At 43.1% G+C, this 22,763-nt stretch overlaps 1 protein-coding gene across 4 annotated transcripts in view; it reads left to right on the top strand.

The window, feature by feature from the left end:
- Positions 1–944: 944 nt before the first annotated feature.
- The window catches only part of LOC137521951 (zonadhesin-like), a 173,262-nt gene continuing 151,443 nt past the window's right edge, over positions 945–22,763 (top strand). For all 4 annotated transcript variants that reach the window (XM_068241908.1, XM_068241910.1, XM_068241909.1 and 1 more), the window contains exons 1-3: positions 945–1,031; positions 2,006–2,051; positions 15,367–15,390. In XM_068241908.1, the coding sequence (XP_068098009.1) occupies positions 2,024–2,051; positions 15,367–15,390 (52 nt within the window). In that variant the 5' untranslated portion in view covers positions 945–1,031; positions 2,006–2,023. The remainder of the gene's footprint in view (positions 1,032–2,005; positions 2,052–15,366; positions 15,391–22,763) is intronic.

The following is a 22,763-nucleotide window of genomic DNA, read 5'->3' as shown; positions in this document are numbered from 1 at the left end:
TCAGGGATTTATTTATTTTCAAAAGCACTTAGTGAATGGCAGTTGCTCTGTCCAACTGCCAAAAAACTGTGTAGGGAGCAGGGAAGCTGGCCAGCATTATTGTTTAAATCCTTTTTAGGGAATATCTTTATAAAGAATAAAAGCCTTGTTGAGAATCCCCTATGAAGAGATGGACTAGTCCAAAACCTGTTGCTTCTGTCAGATTTCTACTACCAACTGTAAGTGACAGCAACAAGGAGAAAAGTAATTTATGGCTCATTTCACTCTGGAAAAAAAACGTACTGCTTACTTCTTATTCGTATATATTTTTACAATTTTTCGCCAGAGTGCCCCTTTAAATATGGAGTTTAAATATTGTGCAAATCAACACCTTCGTTTTCTTCCACATCTTACATAACCGTTCAGAATTTTTGGAAACAGGGCTATATCATGTTTAATTGTTGGAAATCCGTGTTGAGATTATATTTGATCTGAATCCCATACACACCACTATGAGGGACCTGTCAGCATATGGGACAATATTGAATAAACGCCATACCTGAAGAAAACCCTGAAGGGTACTTTGTCTTTGCCAGGGGCTGTACTTTAAGATTTTGCTTCCTAAAGTAAATGTGCTGGAACAATTCATTAAAAACAGAACAGATAAAAATACACAAGAAAACTTCTCGTGCAACGTGTTTTGCAGGAAAAAAAACTTGCTTCTTCAAGCAAAAAAAATTTCTGAGACTGGGTCTCTGTTTTCTCTCCAAGACCTGATCTCAGACCCTTCCATATTTTTGCTTGAAGAAGCAGGTTTATTATACATATTCTGTATCCAGCTGTTTGCACCTTGGTTCTGTTCAAGGTCTTTTCAGATATTGCCCAATGGATCTGCAAACACACAATCAGGACAGCTCCAAAATCACTTGATTCCATTGCTCCGCCTTTCAATAAAGTTGTATAAATGTGAGTTTCATGGAAAACTCATCCGCTTTTTGCTGTTTCTAGTCTAGAGGGACGTCACACACTACAGAGGACAGTAGTGAGTGAAGGTGAGTACTTACCACAGCACATCATCAACATCAACAGCTGCATCAAAGGGCTTTGTGAATACTTGCTCAAACTTCAATTACTTCAGATTAAAAAGAGATGAGACTGCAGGTGTGGGGGGAGGAGAGGAGAAAAAATGTTTGACACTAAATATCTCTCCATCTCTTATCTCATTATTTTGATCTTCTTATCAGTTTTATGTCATATATTAGCTCTCCTTATCAGCTTATCTCATGGATTTTCTTTCCTTACTTATCTTTGATCTTCATCGCTCTTTCCAACTAAATAAATCCTATAAAATTATTCCCATAACTGTCCCTGCATCCTCCTCCTCCTGTCTGTGTGTCCGTGGTTTTGCGCTACTGCGCATGCGTAGACAACAGGAGGAGGACGGGGACAGAGGGAGCGGGCAGGGCCGGGCCGAGGCATAGGCTGGAGAGGCTCCAGCCTCAGGGCGCAGTGTAGGAGGGGGCGCACAATTCATTCAGCTGTCATTCCTAATTGTGTTTGAAGCAGAAAGAAATAAGAAAAGGAGATACATGGAAGTGACTACAAGCCAGATTACTAGAGATTAAGGTGTTGGGGGCCCTGGGGTGCCTCTTAGACTACTAGCAATCAGTGTGTGACGGCTGGGGTGGGAGGGATGGGGAGGGGCCTCTTAGTCTAATAGCAATCAGTGTGTGACGGCTGGGGTGGGAGGGATGGAGGGGGGCACTTTGGTGTCTCAGCCTTGGGTGCTGGAGGACCTTGTCCCGGCTCTGGGAGCGGGCAGCTGTCGGTGCGCAAGGTTTTAAAATTCATCTGCCCATTGAAGTCTACGGCGGTTCACCAGATTCGCCTGTTCGCGAAAATGTCATGTTCGCTACAGCACTATTTACTGGTAATACACTAATGGAGACTAGACACCTGTGAGAAAAAGAAGGTTATTGAGGAAGAATTGACACCTGTTTGAATAAGTGTACTTGTTTAATTTCAGATACCTTAAGGCAGAAACATGAAGGCCATTCTCATCGTCATCGTGGGTAAGCACGCATTATTATCATTATTACATTTTATTTAAAAAAAGCTAACATATGCCACAGCACTGTACAGGCAGATGAGATAAGAGAATTGATGAGATAAGACAACTAAGGAGAGATTCACAAAATTACGCGTAGATTTTCGCATATACGTAATTAGGAATTGTTAATTCAATTGACTTTGCATAATCATTCGTAATTACGCTTGAATTTACGCTTGATTTACGCGTAACTTTTGACGACTTTGGCAAACAGCAAAGCCCCCATACATGCCATTGCTACCTAAATTGCTACATATGTTAAACCGAATAGTGGGTTTAAGTCAGAAAAGAGTCAAGTCAAACATTTTTCAAAACGACCTTGTAGTTTTTGAGAAAATCGATTTTAAAAATGCAAAGAAAAATGGTTTTTAAACTCAAAAAAAAAGAATTGACAATTTAAAAACCATTGTTCTTTGTATTTTTAAAATCTATTTTCTCAAAAACCGAGGGATGGTTGTAGTCAGCCAACTTCGCTACGCTGGAGGTGCACGTAGTTTTACGCAACTACGCTTCACCAAACTATGGCTTCGAAATCAAATATTCGCTTTGTATGCATTTCGTAGACTACGCGTTAAAATATGCAATTACGCATAGTGCGAAGCGTAGTGTATGCGGATGCTTATGCCCGCATGCAAAAAATTTTACGCATGAATTCCTCTTTAATTGCATATACCGGGAACTCTTATATGCATACTTTCGCTTTTCCAATGCGTAAATTCGTAAGCAAACAATCGCACGCGGAAAATTAGAGGCGAGTAACGCATTAGTAGTTCACTACGCAATACACATGTTAACTGCGCATAGTGGGCGTAAGCTACGCGTAGCGGTACTTCGCTACACGTAAATTCGTAAATTCGTAAGCGTAGTTTTGATACTTTACCTACGATCTACGATGCATAGATGCGAACTACGATGCGTTAATTCGCACTGCCGTAGTTTCTGCTTATCCCTGCAAAAAACCTCAAGGTCTTTTTGAAAAAAAAATGTTGTTGACCTGTACCCACTATTCTGCTTAACATATGTTTGCTATTCACCGCCAAAGTCGGGTTACGAGTAAATTACGCGTAAATTCATGCGTAATTACAAATGCTTACAAATTCATATAAAATTAATTAGCTTTTCCCTGAAATTTTGCATCAAGAGTACAATACGTAAATGTGAATTACCATGCCTAATTACATATAGGCATAACATGGGTTGGACAAAATAATGGAAACACCTTGAAAATCAACAAACTATATTTTAATATAGTGTAGGTCCACCTTTTGTGGCAATTACAGCCTCAATTTTCCGAGGTATTGATTCATACTAATTGTGAATTGTTTCCAAAGGAATTTTAGCCCATTCTTCAGTTAAAACACCCTCCAGTTCTTTTAGAGATGATGGTGGCAGAAATCGACTTCTTACTTGAATCTCTAATAACGACCATAAATGCTCAATAATGTTGAGGTCTGGGGATTGTGGTAACCAGATGAGATGCTCAACTTCATTAGAATGTTCCTCGTGCCATTCTTTAATAATCCTAGCTGTATGGATTGGGGCATTATCATCTTGAAAGATGGCATTCCCCTCCGGAAACAGTTCTTGAACCATAGGATGAACTTGGTCGCCCAAAATTCCAAAATAGCCTCGGCTGTTAATTCTTCCATGAAGGGAAATCATTGGCCCAGCGGATTTCCAAGAAATGGCACCCCAGATCATCACAGAGCCCCCGCCATGTTTTACTGTTGGGAGAAGGCAGTCTGGATGAAATGCTTCTTTCGGCTGTCTCCAAACGTACACTCGGCCGGAAATAAGGTAAACGATGATTCGTCAGAGGAAATCACATTTTTCCACTGCGCGAATGACCAATTCTGGTGGTTTCTACGCCACTCTAAACACTTTGAAACATTTGTCTTTGAGAGCAGAGGTTTTCTAATTGCAGTTCTTCCGTGGAACCTAGATTTGTGCAGCTCCCGACGAACAGTTTTTGTGGAAACTGGGTTCTGTAGGTGTTCATTCAGCTCTGCAGTGATTTTATGAGCCGTGGTCTTGCAAGCTTTTCTAACAATTCGATTTAGAGTCCGATGGTCTCTCTCAGACAACTTTTTCTTTCGGCCACAACTGTTCTTTGCTGAGGATGTTTTTCCTTCTCTTTCAAAGGCAGTCATTACTTTTGAGACAGTACCTCTTGAAATGCCAAGTATTCGGGCACTTTCTGTTACAGTAGCGCCTGCCATACGAGCACCAACAATTTGGCCTCTTTGAAAGTCTGAGAGATCTGCCATTTTTATAAATGATAACCAACTTTTGTTTAAATATCTGTAAAAAACAATTATTTTAATTAAAAAAATCAAATAAAAATAATAAACAAAAAAAATGTACATATGTCATGTTTTGATTGCTTAAAACATGTTCAAAGATTATGATGCCAAAATGTTAGGTGTTTCCATTATTTTGTCCAACGCCTGAATGTCTGCTCATTCCTACTCATGAATTCTCTCTAACCGCCGGTAACATTTCCGTACACAGGCAGAGCATGGCTATGTTACCGTTACTTTTGGCAGCAGTGTCCCATGTGTCACGCTATACGCGAAACGCGGTACACGGGAACACGCATTAGTATGGTAAAACAAGTAGCGTAGCGCATGTTACCATAGCATTGCTTGCTTTATTCATGTACCGTAGGTTCACACTAATAGCATAATGTATGGAACACTGTTACAGGGGGTTAGTGCATCAACCCCCTTTATCTGTTTATCTATTCTTACAGGGAACCTGAGGTGAGAGGTATTTGAAGACTGTCATATTTATTTCTTTGTAAACAATGCCAGTTGCCTGGCATTCCTGTTGACCTTCTGGCATACATAGTGCCTGAGTCAAAACCCTGGAACAAGCATACAGCTAATCCAGTGAAACCTGAGTCAGCTGAGTCAGAATACCTGATCTGCTGCATGCTTGTTCAGGGTCTATGGGTAAAAGAATTAGAGACACAGGATCAGGAGGACTGCCAGGCAACTGGTATTGTTTAAAAGGAAATAAATATGGCAGCCTTCATATCCCTCTCTCTTCAGGTTCCCTTTAAATCTGAATTGAAAATAAACTTTTGAGATCATTAATTGTATGTGTAGTAAATAGTTCATAGAGCCTCACTGCAGTCTCATATTCCGATTTTCAGTCCAATGGGCTAAATTATACCTCTGGAGTTTGCACAGCAGCCATTTCAGTGTGGCTTATACTTTGCGACATGCAATCTGGTTCATTCAGCTGCTAAATAAAATAAATAATGAACATCAGTGATAAGCAAAAATGCCAATATTCTTTTTGCATTCATTTTGGTGAAAATGTTACATTTTATTTTTGAGCAAAACATTTTTTTTCATGTTTTTCACAAATTTTTAGCAGTAAAAATATTGATATTTTTTTTTGTAGTAAAAATTGTTGTGGTAAAACAATTTTTTCAGCGTATTTTAATTTTTAGATATATAGCTTTTTTTTTTTTAATAACACTGCATACTTCTCTAATATTCGCAATTACAAGCCACATGCTGTATTTTAAACTAGAACACAAGAAAAGCTAATGACCCTTTTAATTTCCCTGCAGTAAAAATGTTATCTACATCTGTCTCTGACTGTTTCTTTGATGTATAAGGGCTCGTTTCCACTATCGCGAATCTGCATGCGTCCAACGCATGCAGATCCGCACATGTAATACAAGTGGATGGGCCTGTTTCCACTGTAGCGTTGTTGAGGTGCGTTTTTTTCAGCGTGAAAAAAACGCACAAAAGAGCCAACGATTTCGCCTGCGTCGGGAATCCGTGCGAATCGCCGCTAATGTATTTAATAGTAAAAACGCATGCGTTTGTTACATGCGTTTTTACCCGCGATTTCGTGTGCGATTTCGCACCTTTTTCAATTTTATTTAGCCCTGGCAGTGTCATGGTTAATTTCGCATGGCACCCTGCCATGCGAAATCGCAGGCGAAATCGCGGGTAAAAACGCATGTGAAACGCATCCGCATGCGTTTTTACAAGCGTCGGAATGCGGCCGAAATCGCGTCGCAACAGTGGAAACAAGCCCTCAATGCTCCAGAAAGCAGCAACCAAATTGGTCATGGAGCTCAGATAAGCTCTTTTGCATAGATAACAACTGAAGTTTCTTAAAGCTGAACTGTAAAGTGTTTTTAAACACATTGTTTCACTTACCTGGGGCTTCCCCAAGCCCCCAGCAGCCGTCCTGTCCCGCACCGGTCCTGCCCGAGCCTCCGTTCTCCCGCCGCCGTGCCGTTGACCTCTAAGTCGACGCCAGCGCAGCCCTGCCAAGCGTATCTTTTCATCGCGTTCCCCCTGCAATAGCAGGGGACGCGAAGAAAGGATACGAGTGGCCAGAGCCGCGCAGGCAAAGTGGCCCGACGGTGAAACCGAAAGTAGCTGGCGGCGGGAGAACGGAGGCTCGGGCAGGACCGACGTGGGACAGGGTGGCTGCTGGGGGCTTGGGGAAGCCCCAGGTAAGTGAAACATGTGCTTAAAAACACTTTGCAGTTCCGCTTTAAGGGCCGGTTCACATTGGGGTGATTCTTCTGCGCTTTGCTGATCGCCGGCGATCAGCAAAGCACTGCTACAATGTATCCCTATGGATACACTCACACTGCAGCGATTTCGATCAATCACAAACGCACTGCATGCAGCGTTTTGGGGGTGATTGTGCTGTGATTCCCGTTCTATTGAACGCGAATCACAAGCGCAAAACACGCAAGAATCGCGAGACTTGAGTTAACATTGTGATCGCGAGCCGAACGCGATTGCGAGTGTGAATTAGCCCTTACACTGCAGCAGTTGCGATTTCGATTAATCGCAAACGCGTTTTGGGGGCGATTGTGCTGTGATTCTCGTTCTATTGAACGGGAATCACAAGCGCAAAGCGCACAAGAATTGCGAGACTTTTTTTGTAAGATTGCGATCGCAAGCCGAACGTGATCGCAGGCTAGCGGCGCTCAGAGCGCTGAGTGTGAACTCGCCCTAAGGGATAGTTCCCACTGGGTGATTTTTCAGCGATTTGCTGATCACTGGCGATCAGCAAAATACTGCTGCTAATGCAAGTCAATGGTAGTGTTCACACTGTAGTGATCGCCAGTGATTAGCGATGTGCTGATGGTGCATGCAGCATTTTTGGAGCGATTTTGGAGTGATTGCATTTCAATGTTATAGAACCACTAGGGCTGCTCAAATCTGGATCCGAAGATACCCGGATAGTAGCTATCCAGATATCTCCCAGAAAACCTGTGCGAGGTGGGCAGGGGGTCAATCTTACCTGTCTGACGTCATCTTCTGTCCGTCCCTCGGCGCCGCCCACGATGCGCTCCACGCGCGTCATGTGATTACAAACACTTCCTCCTACAACCTGGAAGGAGGAAGTATTTGTAATCACGTGACCACCGCTTGGACCGCATCGTGGGAGGCGCCGAGGGACGGACCGAAGATGACGTCAGACAGGTAAGATTGACCCCCACCCACCTCACACAGGTTTACTGGGAGATATCCGGATAGAACTATCCGTATACCACAAAAAAAGTGGGCCAGCACTATCAACCAAACCCCAGGGGTGCGGGGCAGTAAGTGGGCGTGCAGAAAGGAACTATATACCATAATTACCACAAGAAAGACAAGATGTTCCCTGCAAAGACCGCAGCACTCCACATATTTCAATATAGAAAGTCATCTTTATTCAAAAAAGCAAACATTAAAAAACACTTAAAAACAACTGTCATGGGGGTAGCCATGTGAATAAATAGACCAATGAAAAAATATTTACAGGTATCAAAAATATATAATGAAAATATACATATATATATATATATATATATATATATATATATATATATATATATATATATATATACAGTATATACACATATATATAGATAGAAGTCAGTGGTCATTATACACACCAAAATAAAACAAAAGTAATTATAATGAACAAAACTACAATGGATGGTAGTACAAATTCATCCAATAGATGAGGTATGTCAAACCGGTCCTACGAGGGCCGGGATCCTCACACATTTTTGGCACAGCTCAAATGAATTGATGTGTCTAAATCAGGATGGGTGTGGTCCATCAGGTAGAACACATTCCTCTTTCTCAGTCCATCCTAAACACTGGCATGGATCTGGCCCTCCAGGCCTGGAGTTCCACATGTGCAGTAGATAGATAGCTACACCACAACATAATACTCAGGGAGTTGTACCAGCCAAAATATAGTGCATATGAAAAGGATACAAACAGATACACAATACTTACAGTGTATAATAAAACTAAAGTGTAAGATCCCGAAACCGGGAAGAAAGAAAAAACTGTGCGAGAAAAGTGACAGTGCATAGGACAGTGCAGCACACACTGAAAGAGAGGGCTGGGGCTTACCAGAGAAGGAAGAAGAAATGCTTCAGGATAGGTGTGATGCATGGCGTCCCCCCGTCTTACCGTCGCGATTCGCCGCTCACAGGTACTCAGCAGCTTCCTCTGGGCTCCACTGTAGTTTTGTTTATTATAATTACTTTTGTTTAATTTTGGTGTGTATATTGACCACTGACTTCTATCTATATATCACTGGCGTAACAATAGGGGATGCGACCCCAGGAATCACGGGGGGGCCCGGGGCCCCCTAGGGCCCGCTCAGGGACTTTTGGGGGGCAGGAGGGGTCGCAGCATAAGAGGAGAGTGTGGCAGATCAGTGGGGAGGAGGGACATTCCCCCCCCCCCGCCCTCACCTCGGGCTCTCCTGTCAGCGCTCCCCCTCCTGCAATCATTTGTGGCAGCGGCAGCGGCAGCGGCAGGCTGAGTACATTACCTCCTTCTCGCTGGAGGTCTTCCATTCTCTAAGAGCTTCATGCAACTTCCTGTGTAAACAGGAAGTTGCTCTTAGAGAACGGAAGAGCTTCATGCAACTTCCTGTGTAAACAGGAAGTTGCTCTTAGAGAACGGAAGACCTCCAGCAAGAAGGAGGTAATGTACTCAGCCTGCCGCTGCTGCTGCCGCTGCCACCAATGATATATATATATATATTCATTATATATTTTTGATACTTGTATATATTTTTTCATTGGTCTATTTATTCACATGGCTACCCCCATGACAGTTGTTTTTAAGTGTTTTTAAACGTTTTGCTTTTTTGAATAAAGATGACATTATATATTGAAATATGTGGAGTGGTGCGGTCTTTGCAGGGAACATTTTGTCTCTCTTGTGGTAAGAACTATCCAGATGTCTCCCGGATCTGGATTTGAGCAGCCCTGGCAATCACTCCTAAATCGCTTTCCTGTACAGTGAAAAAACAGCTTTTTGCTGACCGCCGTCGGTCAGCAAAATGCTACCAAAGAACCCAGTGTAAACTAGTCCTAACTCTTCCTGTACTCAAAACAATATCTGTGCTGCTAATTTTCTATTTATTTCAAATCATTATCACATAAGTTTATTTTCACTTCAGATTCCCTTTAAACAGCCAAGAAACAGTGAGAGACAGCTTGAGATAAAGTTTTACTGAAGTATGGTTCAAAGGATCATTATTTCTGCTTTGTTTTATAGCTTAAAAGACAGAGTGTGGTTTCTAAACTGCAAATGATGCAATGTTATTAAAAAAAAGCTATATAACTAAAAATATGAAACTCTTTTCTTTGTTACTAATGCTCTTTTCATTATTCGTACTACACATTCAATTCATGATATTATCCTCCGTCCCGTCCCCCCCCGCAACCAGGTGTGCTTTAAAGCTCCTAGAAAATGATCTAGATATGTTGGATAATACTCTTTCACCTACGTTTTAGTACTTTTTTCAGTTGTTAGAGGTTAGGTGCTGAAGTTATTTTTAGACGAGATGAAAATGATCTTCTTGGAGAACTCAGGAGATAAAGTTAAATGGATAAGGGCTAATATGCACTTTGCTTGAGTAATGCAAGTTATATTACACTAGCATCGTAAACATTGAGTACATAATGGAAGTTGTGCTATTTGCGCAATGTGTGATACATGCTTGCATGAAACACTGGTAAAGTTGACTTGTGTTGTGTGTGCACATTCATTTTACCAGCCTTTCGAGAATCAATGCTCTTATCTGTCTTCAATCAAAATGTATCTTAACTTTTTGGCTTTATCTCTAGTTAGAGCAGGCAACATTCCCAATCTTAACCATTTCACCCCAAAACGGATTTCACCCTAATGAACAAGAGCGATTTTCACCTTTCAGTGCTCATCCCTTTCATTTGCCAATAGCTTAATCACTACTAATCACAATGAAATGATCTATATATTGTTTTTTTCACCACCAATTAAGCTGGCCATACACTGGCCCGATTTGCCGCCGTTTCGACAGCAGATTTGATCACTGGGATCGAATCTGCTGCCAATCATTCGCCCTACACGCCGAATTTCGATCCATTTCGTCCGATCCCGTCGATCGCTCCGTGCGGAAAATTACCGTTGATTGCCCGCGGGTAGGGAGCGCGTCGCTAGCGGCATTCGAGTACCCGACGACCGACGCAATAGAGCCGCATACATTATTTGCTCCGCCGGCACGACTACCCCCGGTCACCGTTGCTCCGTGTCCGCGCTGGTCTCCGGCATGCTTCAGTTCCTCCTGCCCGGCAGGAAGTTTAAACAGTAGAGGGCGCTCTACTGTTTAAACTTCCTGCCGGGCAGGAAGAAGTAAAGCATGCTGGACCTGGAGACTAGAGCGGAGAAGACAGCGGAGACCTGGGGACTGGAGTCGCGCCAGCGGAGCAGGTAATGTATGCGGGCATGCGGGCGGGGGGAGCGGCGGCAGCACCACCACCACCACAACAGATTGTGAACTGTTTCAGGCTGAAATCGGTTCACAATCTGTTTGCAGTAAAGGTAGCCATACAATCCCTCTCTGATCAGATTCGATCAGAGAGGGATCTATCTGTTGGTCGAATCTGATGGCAAATCGACCAGTGTATAGCTACCTTTAGGCATTTTGGGATTGATATTTGTTTTCAGTAATTACTTTATTTTCTATGCATTTAAAGGGAAAAAAAGGAAAAAATACACTATTTCTCAAATTTCATTCACTATAGTTTTAATATAAACACTGCTACTGTGCATAAAACCCACACATTTTATCTGCCTATTTGTCCTGGTTATCACAAGATTTTAATTATGTCCCTAGTACAAAGTATGGTGACAATATATTATTTGGAAATAAAGGTGTACTTTTTCTATGGTGTTTTTTTTTCACTAATCTCACGTACACGCACGGGGGAACGCACGTGCATGCGCGGGGGAGCACGCACGTGCACGCGCACAGCGGCAGCAGCACTGTTTGACTTATGAAAACGTCCTGGAGCCGTTAAGAGGCTCTATCAGGACATTTTTATAAGTCTGCTTGTCATTAACTAGTTCATTTTGTATCGTATCTCACCAATTTTCACTAAGTGAAAATTTCATGAAATTGCAACCAAAACTCGCCATTTTTTCAGATTTACATTCAAAGGCATGCTCCCAGCTTTTTTTCACACAAAAACAAATAGAGAACAATTGCAGAAACGTATGTTATCTGTAGAAATGCAGCAAAAGTAAAGCACCTCCCCCCAGCCTTAAAGGAAAAAAGTATGTATACGTACCTGGGGCTTTTAGGGCGAAGTTTAGGACGCCAGAGGGCCTGTGCCTACAGGCCTCCCAGTTGTAAATCCGTCCCCGGTAACTGTACATGCCCAGAACACTCCCAGCCACAAGTACACGATAGAAAGGACACGTAGCTGGAACAGTGCCGTAGTGCGAGACATTTCAACATGCTGCTGAATTTCACACATATCTAGCTATATTATCTTTTTATATCTCATTCCGAGGCAGTAGACTTGGAGGACAACTGCTTATGATATCACTGTCTCCCACCCTTCTCATGGCCACACCCCTAGAGTGTTAATCCACCTCAATAGGAAGGATGCTACAGAGTGGCGTACTAGACTAGCCCTTTATGGCTGCAGCTGCTTTGAGTCTAACTGAGCCTAACAAGAGATAGGAGAATCGTGCTATACAGAGCTGGAGTTTCCATAAGGCACTGTAGGCTCAAGCCTACAGGCACCTGAGGATAGAAAGGCGGCTTACTCCTGTCCCCAGGTGTCTCCCTCCTTCTCTATGCTACGGTTTGAGAAGTTTCTTATTACCATGCAGAACAGTTCCTCTGTTGGTTAGAACTGTTTAAGAAGAAAAAAACTGTTGGTAATGCTTTGATAAATCTGGCCCACAGTATTCAGTTGTTTCATGGTGACAGGCTGAGGCTCTACCTGCTGCTCTCTCGGGGAGTCTCCCCTCACTTGACCTCTCTTTCAGGGGCAGTTCCTCCTCCTCCTGATAGCTTCTGCTGCCTGCTGGTGTGTGACCAGAAGACCTCTTCATCCTGGGCCAAGCACATTTTCTGCTCTGATGCCGGTGCCTCCCCTTATAAGCATCCACACTGAATCACCTGATTAGACTGTTTTTTTTATACTCTACATTAGGGTACACATTACCACTAGTGTTAGGGGCACTTTATTTATTCACCCAGTTCTCTATCCCTCTCTCACTGCTTAAAAAAATCATCCTTCATTCCTCACACAGCTCAAAAATATACTTCACTGTGTCACATCACAGCATGCAAGAGACATGAAGAAGGCTGATCTGAGGAGGTAACTAGATGAGCTGTAATATTGCTGAAATATAACTAGCAGGGAGATGTGTATACACTATTCCTGACTGACTGATTGACTGTCTGGCTTGTGACATTTCACTCCAGGCTGCATATACTTTGTAGGCTGCTATGTGGTGCTGTGCTGAGAGGGAGAGACACTGTTTACAAATACATTATCAGGATCTTTATCAGTCAGAGAAGCAAAGACAATAAACACACATTGCTGGAACCCTCAACCCCTTACCACCATCTGAATAAGATTATTTTAACAAGGTGATTATTAAACTATACACTGAGGAGTTGATAGCAACCCCCCTGTGCAGGAACATGGTCTAGCCCTCTAAGAGCCAGACACTTTTGTGACAGAGGATTTTACAGCAGAGAGGCAGAGCTGTGTGAGGAAAGAAACGGCTCCTAGTACTTGTGGTAATGTGTGCCCAACATACACCATTAAAAAAAAAGTTGTTTTAATCTATAGTATTCCTTTAAATATTTCCTACTCCTGCACTAATAAGATACCTAAAAGCTGGTGGACTGGGTGACTGTGACCACGGAATACAGATGTAGGCCTCGATTCATCAAACAATTTGCGGTAAATATTTCCATTTTGTTAATTTACCGCATGCAAAATTTACCAAATGCTTAGTAGTATTCAGCAAACTTTTTTAGTTGTCAGCAGTTGTTCTTTAAAAGGTCGCTAGTGTTCGATAATGATGCGATAAGCATGCGGTAATTATCAACACTAGCAATCTTTTATGGAATAAAAGCCGTTTCCAAGTGCATAGTGTGTAAAGAAGGTGCATTGTGGGCTACGGAGGCTGGGCTAAAAAGCTTTTGCTGCTACTAGGGGTGATTTCATATGTGCTCCATAACAAGTACTAGTTACAATTTAAAGAGAACCTGAACTGAAATGAAAAGTTAAAATAAACATAGTGGGCTTGATTCACAAAGCGGTGCTAACTGTTAGCACGCTTGTGAAAAGACAAGACAAATAACATGTATATCGCGCTTTTCTCCTGGCGGACTCAAAGCGCCAGAGATGCAGCCACTAGGACGCGCTCTATAGGCAGTAGCAGTGTTAGGGAGTCTTGCCTAAAGTCTCCTACTGAATAGGTGCTGGCTTACTGAACAGGCAGAGCCAAGATTTGAACCCTGGTCTCCTGTCCCAGAGGCAGAGCCCATAACCATTACACCATTCAGCCCTCTATCATGCCCAAAGTTAGTTAGGTCATGATAATCAGTGCTCGCGCGCAAAGTTGCGTGTGGAAGTTTGTGCGCAATCTGATTTCAAAAAACGGTGCTAACCTACTTAGCATCCTGGTTAGCACACCCAAAGTCTTTAGGCGTGCAAAGTAGGTTAGCACCGCTTTGTGAATCAAGCCCAAACACTTCATACTTACCTCATGTGTAGTCTCCTCTCCTGCGTCCTGTTTGTCCTCTGTGATCAATGGAATTTTGTCTACCACTTTGAAAAAAAAATGGCCATTACCCCATAACAGCTTCCTGGTCAGCACACTGTTACACTGTAATATCGCCTACTTGAGCCATGATGAAAAATGGACATTACCTTACAAATTCAGTTGTAACTGACAACAGCTCATATATAACTGACAGCAACTGGTATGTTTCAGTTCTGACAAAATCTTGTCAGAACTAGAAGGGATCACTGTAAGAAGAAAATGGTGAGCTCGCAATCGCGTTTTCGATCATTCGGTAAAATAGCGCATTCATTTTCTGAATATTTGTATTCATCAAGATTACTGACAGAAAATATCGACAGTGCGGTATTCAGTCGGAATGAATGCGGTGTTCTTTCGGTAAATTTACCGAAAGTTGTAATCATGAACCCGAGAGTGGGCGTTTAAGTGCGCTTAATACCAAGCTAAATATCTCCTGCACTTGCCTGGCGGTATTGAATTATCCTCTGTCGGTATCTGTTATGATACTTTCATTTTGTAGTCATGGAGCCGTTTGATGCATTAATTTATCAAATTAACATTTAAATTCTTAAATTTAAATTAAAAGGGCATAATTTATTTAATTTTTATTTAATTTATTATTTAATTTATTATTTTTGCATTTATTTATTTAATAACATTTATTTAATTAATTTAATTTTTATTTATTTAAATACTTTTTTAATTTAAATTAAAATTACATTTAAATTTAATTTAATTCCAAAGGAAGTAGTGGCTCCCAAAAGGCAAACCACGTGATTTATCAGGGCAGCCTGCGTAGCCCACAATGCACCTTCCTTACCCACAATGCACTTTGAAAACGGCTTTTATTCGATAAAAGATCACTAGTGTCGATATTTACCACCATCATCATTACCGAACACTAGCGATCTTTTTTATAGAACAACTGACGACATCTAAAAAAAATTGCTGAACACTACTAAGGACTCTGTACATTTCGCAAGCTGTACATTTTTACCGCAAACTCCTTGATGAATCGAGGCCATAGATTTTGAAATAACTTTCGGCATTAATTTATAGAGTTGATGTAAAGAAACTGCTTATTTCTCTTGAGTTTTACTGTAATTGATTTTAGAGGCAGGGATATGCGTAAATATGATTCAAAACTAATGAAAATTGTGATTCTCTTGTTTATTACAGCGCTGATCTCACTCTGCTGTGCTGGTAAGTCTGCTGGTAACAGAGTTGGTTGTATAGATTGTTACTGCAAGCATTTTATACTGGAGACATCAGGGGCACAAGGGTTACTGAAAGTCAGGGGTATTGCTCATTTTTTTGTGGCCCGAAGAAGCACATAACTTGTATGCCTCCCCCCCTCCCCCAACTGAAGGGAGACAAATGGGTGGGGCTATGACATTATGTGGGTGGAGCCAACTGCATGATGCTATCTTGTCAATGTGGACCATAAGTCTCTGAGGAATGCCATGAAGAATTAAAGGGGTTCTGTGCAAGTTAAAAAGTAAAACAAGCTGACACTTACCTGGGGCTTCTATCAGCCCCCTGTAGCAGTCATGTCCCACGCCGTCCTCCTCTGATCACCCGCTCCCCGCCGCCGGCACCGGGCATTATTCGTCCGGCTTAGACGAATAATGCGCGCTCCTGTTCGCGTCATCGGGAGCTTATTGCGCAGGTGCAGTACGAAGTTTTCTTGTACTGCGCCTGCGGAGTAAGCTCTGATGGCGCGTGCGGAAGCGAGAGCTCGGCCGCACAGCCGCGGTGTAATCACTTGTGTGATTACACGGGGGCCGGCAACGGGGAACGGCGCATCGGGAAAGGACGGCGCGGGACATTACCGCTGCAGGGGGCTGACAGAAGCCCCAGGTAAGTGTCAGCTTGTTTTAATTTTTACTTACTTTTGATGGCAAAAAAAAAAAGTCATAAAAAAGTGGTAGCTGTGTTTCTTTTGGTTCATTTATTAGACCCCAGCCTAGTCACATGTCCTCATCCTTGCCCAGTGTAGGTAGTCAGGTGTCCACCCTACACCTGCAGCCCAGTTTAGGTAGTCACATGTCCACTCTGCCCCTGCAGCCTAATGTAGGTAGTTGGATGTCCACCCTGCCCCCACAGCCCAGTGTAGGTAGTCAGATGTCCACCCTGCCCCCACAGCCCAGTGTAAGTAGTCAGATGTCCAGTCCACCTTGCACCCACAGCCCAGTGTAGGTAGTCAGATGTCCACCTTGGCCCCACAGCACAGTGTAGGTAGTAAGATGTCCAGTCCACCTTGGCCCCACAGCACAGTGTAGGTAGTAAGATGTCCAGTCCACCTTGGCCCCACAGCACAGTGTAGGTAGTAAGATGTCCAGTCCACCTTGGCCCCACAGCCCAGTGTAGGTAGTAAGATGTCCACCCTGCCCCTGCAGCCCAGTGTAGGTAGTCAGATGTCGTCCAGAGTAGCTGCAGGGATGCTCTGAGGAAAGGCCTCCCTTCTTGCAGCAGCTGTGGTGAGTACTGGATACACACATATCCACGATCCAGAGCCAAATCTCAGTGCTCTTCCTCTGACGCTTAACGTCCAGTCACCAAGGTTCCGGTTGGCGCTTTTCATGATGATGTCATCATGAGAGGTTCTGGCCTCAGGCAGCTTAGCATGGGAGGCCTGAGACCCCTGCCGAAGCTGTGTCATGTGTCACTTGTACCATAGTGGCAGCCCTGCTGAAAGTAACTGCAAGCAAGGTGAAAATGTTCAAAACAAATTCCAAGAGTTTCCCTGCAGTAAACAGCGTTGTGTTCAGAAGTCCCAGAGGCAGGATAACTGAAACAAGTTTTATGTACCAGATTCACACGCAATGTCTTCTCTGCATGTCTAACCAGGAAGCAACGGCCCACAATAGTGTAGATAATCATATGCATTAAATAACTACAACAGTGACATCTACAGGCCAGATGTATAACCACCACACATAGCAAAGCAAGCATGGCAACTTTTAAGCCACCTTTATTATTATTTCATCAAAGGAAAGGTGCAGTTATAAATATCAGAAATCCACATCGACGTATGCCCTGATTAAAAGTAAAGATGTGATGCGTTACTGATTGTGCCCTCTTAGGTATGTGTTGAAAAGTCATACATACATTTTGACACTGTGTCATGCTGATTATAACAATTTTGTTACTTTTATGTGCAAATCTAATTACCCTCGCAGTACTTTACACATTTCACTTTTATCCATTTTGCCGGTTGTGATCACTGTGATTGTCTCACCGTGATCACCTGATATGAAGCCAATTATCTGTACCCTACATTCAGAAACTTTTCTCTGCCAGGAAAACGTTTTATGGCTGTAATTCCTTATAAGTGAGGATTATGCCATAGTCTGACTTGGTCCCAATTTGTCAGTTTGTCACTTGCATCCCTGAATGTTTATTGTTTAACTCTTTCAGGCAGAGAAAGATTTAATTCATACAGCCATTACTTTGGTTTCTGTGACCCCTGGGGTTACAATGCTGGAAGAGCTGCTCTGTGTATCTCACACAGAGCAGCATGCAGGGAGGCGGCGGAGCGGCAGGGGGAGTGGCCCAATAGCAGGTGGGAAAGCCCTGCAAGAATGCCCCCAGTGGGCATTTAAGAAGGCAATACCTCCACTCCCTACTCCTCGAAATTGGTGACAATCGCATGTCGCCATTTTTGGGGACTCGGAGTGATAGTACGGCAGTGTGGGAGGAGGGACAGAGATGGGCAGGGGAGGGGTAGAGAACAGCGTGGGGGGGGGGGGCTCGGTCACAGAGGCATGTCCTGCAGCAGGGAACATGCCTCTGTGTCACATCTGCCCCCGCTTCAGGTACACTTTAAGTATAACAACACTTTTGTAATTTACTTTTTGGAATGCCCCTATGGGCTACATTATGTATTAAAAAGGAACGCAACTTTATAAAACAACTATATGAAAATGTTCATAACATCACAAAGGGGGAAGTGGATCAACGGTGGGGGCCGGCACACAGTGGCCATTGCATAGCATGTTTTTACATGTTTTAATAGGGGTGGACTTCACCAAGCCCTCCCTCCCTATGTTCTTTATTTTCATTTTTTTTGTATATATGTATGACAACACTTGTATGTAGCCTGTACTTCTGACAAAGCTCAAGTTGGGCGAAGCATGTTGAGTTGTATGTATGTATGGGAGGGGGGGGGGGGGGGTTACACTTGTCCTGGCATTTAGTACAGTACTGTCTTGTTAGGCCTTTTCAGGAGGTGTTCTTTTTCCAGAGGCATATTCTCTGGCTTTAGATACAGGTGTATAGCTAGATATGTCTGTAACTAGATGTGTCTTTAAGAGCGCACAGCGCAGGCCCAGTATGGTCTGTGTCTGCGCAGTACACTCCTGGTGACATCAGCGGGAGCGAGGACACGGCAACGCAGGCGCAGTGGTTTTTCTGACTTTAAAGTCAGAAATTCCAGAAGTGAACCGGAGGCGGGGCCGGACCATCTGTGACTGGCTGCACGGACACAGGATGTCTGCGGGGGACCATTAGAAGCCCCGGGTAAGTTCAGCTCATTCCAAAAACATACAGATAAGTTAATTGGCTCCCCCTAAAATTGGCCCTAGACTACAGTACTTACACTACATAATATAGACACATGGCAATGGTAGGGATTAGATTGTGAGCTCCTTTGAGGGACAGTTAGTGACAAGATATATATATATATATATACACTGTACAGCGCTGCGTAATATGTCGGCGCTATATAAATACTAAATAATAATAATAATAATTTTCCCCCGACCCCCCTACAGTATCCCTTTAAAGGGGGCACTATGGCGAAAAATTTTAACATTTAAAATATGTGCAAACATAAACAAATAAGAAGTACATTTTTCTCCTATGTTGCTGTCACTTACAGTAGGTAGTAGAAATCTGACAGCAACAGGTTTTGGACTAGTCCATCTCTTCATGGGAGGGATTCTCAAGGATTTATTTATTTTCAAAAGCACTTAGTGAATGGCAGTTGCTCTGCCAAAAAAACATGTAGCGAGCAGGAAGGCTGGCTAGCATCATTGTTTAAATCCTTTTTAAGGAATATCTTTATAAAGAATAAAAGCCATGCTGAGAATCCCCTATGAAGAGATGGACTAGTCAAAAAACCTGTCGCTTCTGTCAGATTTCTACTACCTACTGTAAGTGACAGCAACATAGGAGAAAAATAATTTATGGCTCATTTTACTCTGGAAAAAATTACTTCTTATTTATCTACGTTTGCACATATTTTAAATTTTTTCGCTATAGTGCCCCTTTAAATATAATTGGATTGGACAATGCTTTATAGATAATTCATAGGTGTCTAATTGAGAACTTGTTGGTGATGAACAGGTGAATCTGAATATGAGCCAGATGATACCAGGCAGAGATGCTCTCAAATTCGAATTCGCATGAAATTCAAATAGGGTTATTAGAATTTCATCCTTGAAAGAAAATAAAGCAGAGGGACACCAAGAGCCCCAATAGTGTAATTCGTCTTGGGGACAACAAAATAAATGAGAAGTTAAAATGATGCTTACAAACCAGGGTTACCAATAGGCAACCACTGTATAGGCAGGTGGGGTGAACAATCCTGACCCCACTCAGGAATAAAAAGTCGCTCTCTGTAGACAGGAAAATAGGGTAACAACCCTCCACCCAGGGTGGACTCAATGTAGTGTACAAGATACAGAGGCGCCAAAAGAATAAAAGGTAATTAAATGAACTTAAAAAACCAACTGGTTAAACAGAGGAGGCAGCGGTGGTCTTACCCCCTCCAAACAGACACAGGCAAGGATTGCGATTCAGACAGTCAACAATTTATTCGGAACTCCAAAAAACAATGCAACGCGTTTCACGGGCCATACATCCCGCTTCCTCAGGCAAAATACAGTAGGAGTCACAGCATCTGTATTATATCAGCGAGCTCGGCGCCTCTGTCAATTACTGCAGCTGTGCGGGTGGCTGAGGGGGGTTAATTTTACCCATCAGGCGTCTTCGTCGCTAGTCCCTCGGCGCCTCCCACGCTGCGTTCCAATCTGGCGTCATGTGACTATACACTTCCTCCTTCAACCCGGAAGGAGGAAGTGTATGTAATCATGTAACGCCGAATTGGAACGCAGCGTGGGAGGCGCCGAGGGATGGAGCAAGAAGACGGCTGAAGATAAGATTAACCCCGCCCCCCTTCCCCGCACAGCTGCAGTAATTAGCATGAAATTCGAATATCCCTATTGAAATTTGAGAGCATCCCTGATACCAGGTATTACCACCCTGGAACCCCCATTAGCATTCCACAACCCACTGGGATTCCACCTCACCATCCAATTCCCATTTGAAAGAGACAACTCTTTCTATTCTTAAGCTACGTACACACATGTGACAACGATCGTTCGTTGTCAACGACGAACGAACTTTTAATTGATGAAAGAACGACCTAAGTAAAGTTAGTTTTAAAAGGTGCGTAACGATCAGATCGTTAGAACGAACGTTACATCACGTAAAAGTAACTATTGCGCCTGCGCATAAAAATGAAAAGTTCCATGGAGAAATAGTGAAATGTGCATGTCAAGCCGAGTACGAACGACCGTTTTCCAACGATGTACTACTTTTGCAAACGATCGTCGTTGGGAAAAATCCGCCAAGCTAGATCATTCGTTTGGAACGATCTAGCTCGTCCGTCGTTAGACTTAATGGTCGTTGGCTCCTTTTTTTTTTAAAATGATCGTCGTTTGAAAGGATCGGGGAACGATCGTTTCAAACGACTATAGTCGCATGTGTGTACGCACCTTATGAATGCCATTTATAGAGCGTTCAGGTGTATTGAACTACTGATAACTGATAATAATCACTAGTGTTGGTTATTGAAATTCAGAAACCCGAATTCACCCATCCCCGCGCTTCAGCACCCAGACATGTGCTCAGGGTCAGTGGGAGTTCACTTATTTGCAACTTGAAGCGCAAACATGTCACCTTCCCCTGACCCAGACCACTGATCTGGATGCTGAAGTGCGGGGATGGGCGAATTTGGGTTTTCAGACTGCAATACCCTAAGGGCTCTTTCACGCTAAGACGACGTTGCGTTTGATGCAACGTTAAGGTCGCATAACGTGCCCCTAACGCAACGCATGTTAGTTTTGAATTTGGACGTTATATTGAACTGCGTTATGCGTCTCTTGATGCGCCGTTTTTGTTGCATACTGATAGAACGAAAACGGCGCATGCGTCACATTTAAAAAAAAAATCAAAAACATTACTGAGCATGTGCAAACAGTCCAACAAAGCTAATAACGCAGAGAACGCACAGCATGCAGCACTTTCTAATATTGCTACACGTTACACACAACGCAACGTGAGCGCTGTGAATGTCGCACATACTTTGTGTTCCTGTGCGTTAGTCTGTGTTATTACTTTTTATAACGTGCGACTTTAACGTCGCACTGTGAGAGCAGCCTAAAGGCTGGAAACACACAAGACAGAAACACTAGCGTTGCGGAAAACGCAGCGAAAACGTACATAATGCAAGTCAATGGGCCGCATAAAAAAACGCATATGCTTGCGTTCTGCAATGTGCATTTTTAAAAAAGCTGGTTTTGTTGCATATTTTTCAAAAACGCATCAAAAACGCACATAATGAAAGTCAATGGTGATGCAGAGGTATTGCGTTTTAGTGCGTTTTGAATGATCTTTATATGCGTTGTTTTTTTTTAAATAATACAAGTTTGATGATGTATTTTCACTTCCTGTTGACTTCCTAGTGATTTGCATAAAACGCATTAAAAAATGCATGCAAAACGCATACAAAACGCATATGCAATTTATATATGCGAACCACAAATGCATTAAAACACAAGAAAGATGGACGTGCGGGAAAAAAAAAGCAGAATGCAAATGCACAGAAAACGCACTGAAAACGCACAAATGCCTATGCAGCAAAACGCTATGTTTCCCGCACTGCCTAGTGCAGGGGCGTAGCTAAGGAGCTGTGGGCCCCGATGCAAGTTTTGCAATGGGGCCCCCCAAGCACTCTATACATAACAAGTGATACGGCGCACCAAAACCTGCCAATGGCAACTACAGTGTCAGAGGTGCAAGAAGGGGATGGGGAACAGTTTGTTAATACGTACCACTATTCAAAGTATCTATAGAAGTGATTATTATGAGCACAGGACCAATAGAGAGCTAATACTGTAGTTGAGGAAGGATCCTTCGGGGGCCCCTCTGGCCCAAGGGCCCCGATGCGGCCGCAGCCTCTGCAACCCCTATTGCTACGCCCCTGGCCTAGTGTGTTTCCAGCCATATTCAAACTTTAACACTCATAGGCCCAGTGCACACCGGAGCGGTTCTGGAGCGTTTTTTTTAAAACGCTTGCTGGGGAAAACCGCTTGGCTAATGAAAGTGAATGGGCTGGTGCACACCAGAGCGGTTGGTTTTTTCCACAAATGCAAACTCGGGGGCTGCAGCATTTTAGATTTCTGAGGCGTTTCTGCCTTAATGTAAAGTATAGGAAAGTGGAAAACCGCTCTGAAAAACGCTAGATCAGAGCGGTTTTTCAGGCGTTTTTGTTACAGAAGCTGTTCAGT

Source organism: Hyperolius riggenbachi, chromosome 6 (assembly GCF_040937935.1).
Source record: "Hyperolius riggenbachi isolate aHypRig1 chromosome 6, aHypRig1.pri, whole genome shotgun sequence".
Lineage (NCBI taxonomy): Eukaryota > Metazoa > Chordata > Amphibia > Anura > Hyperoliidae > Hyperolius > Hyperolius riggenbachi.
Note: the sequence above shows the minus strand (reverse complement) of the source record. Positions and strands in the feature narration are given on the sequence as shown.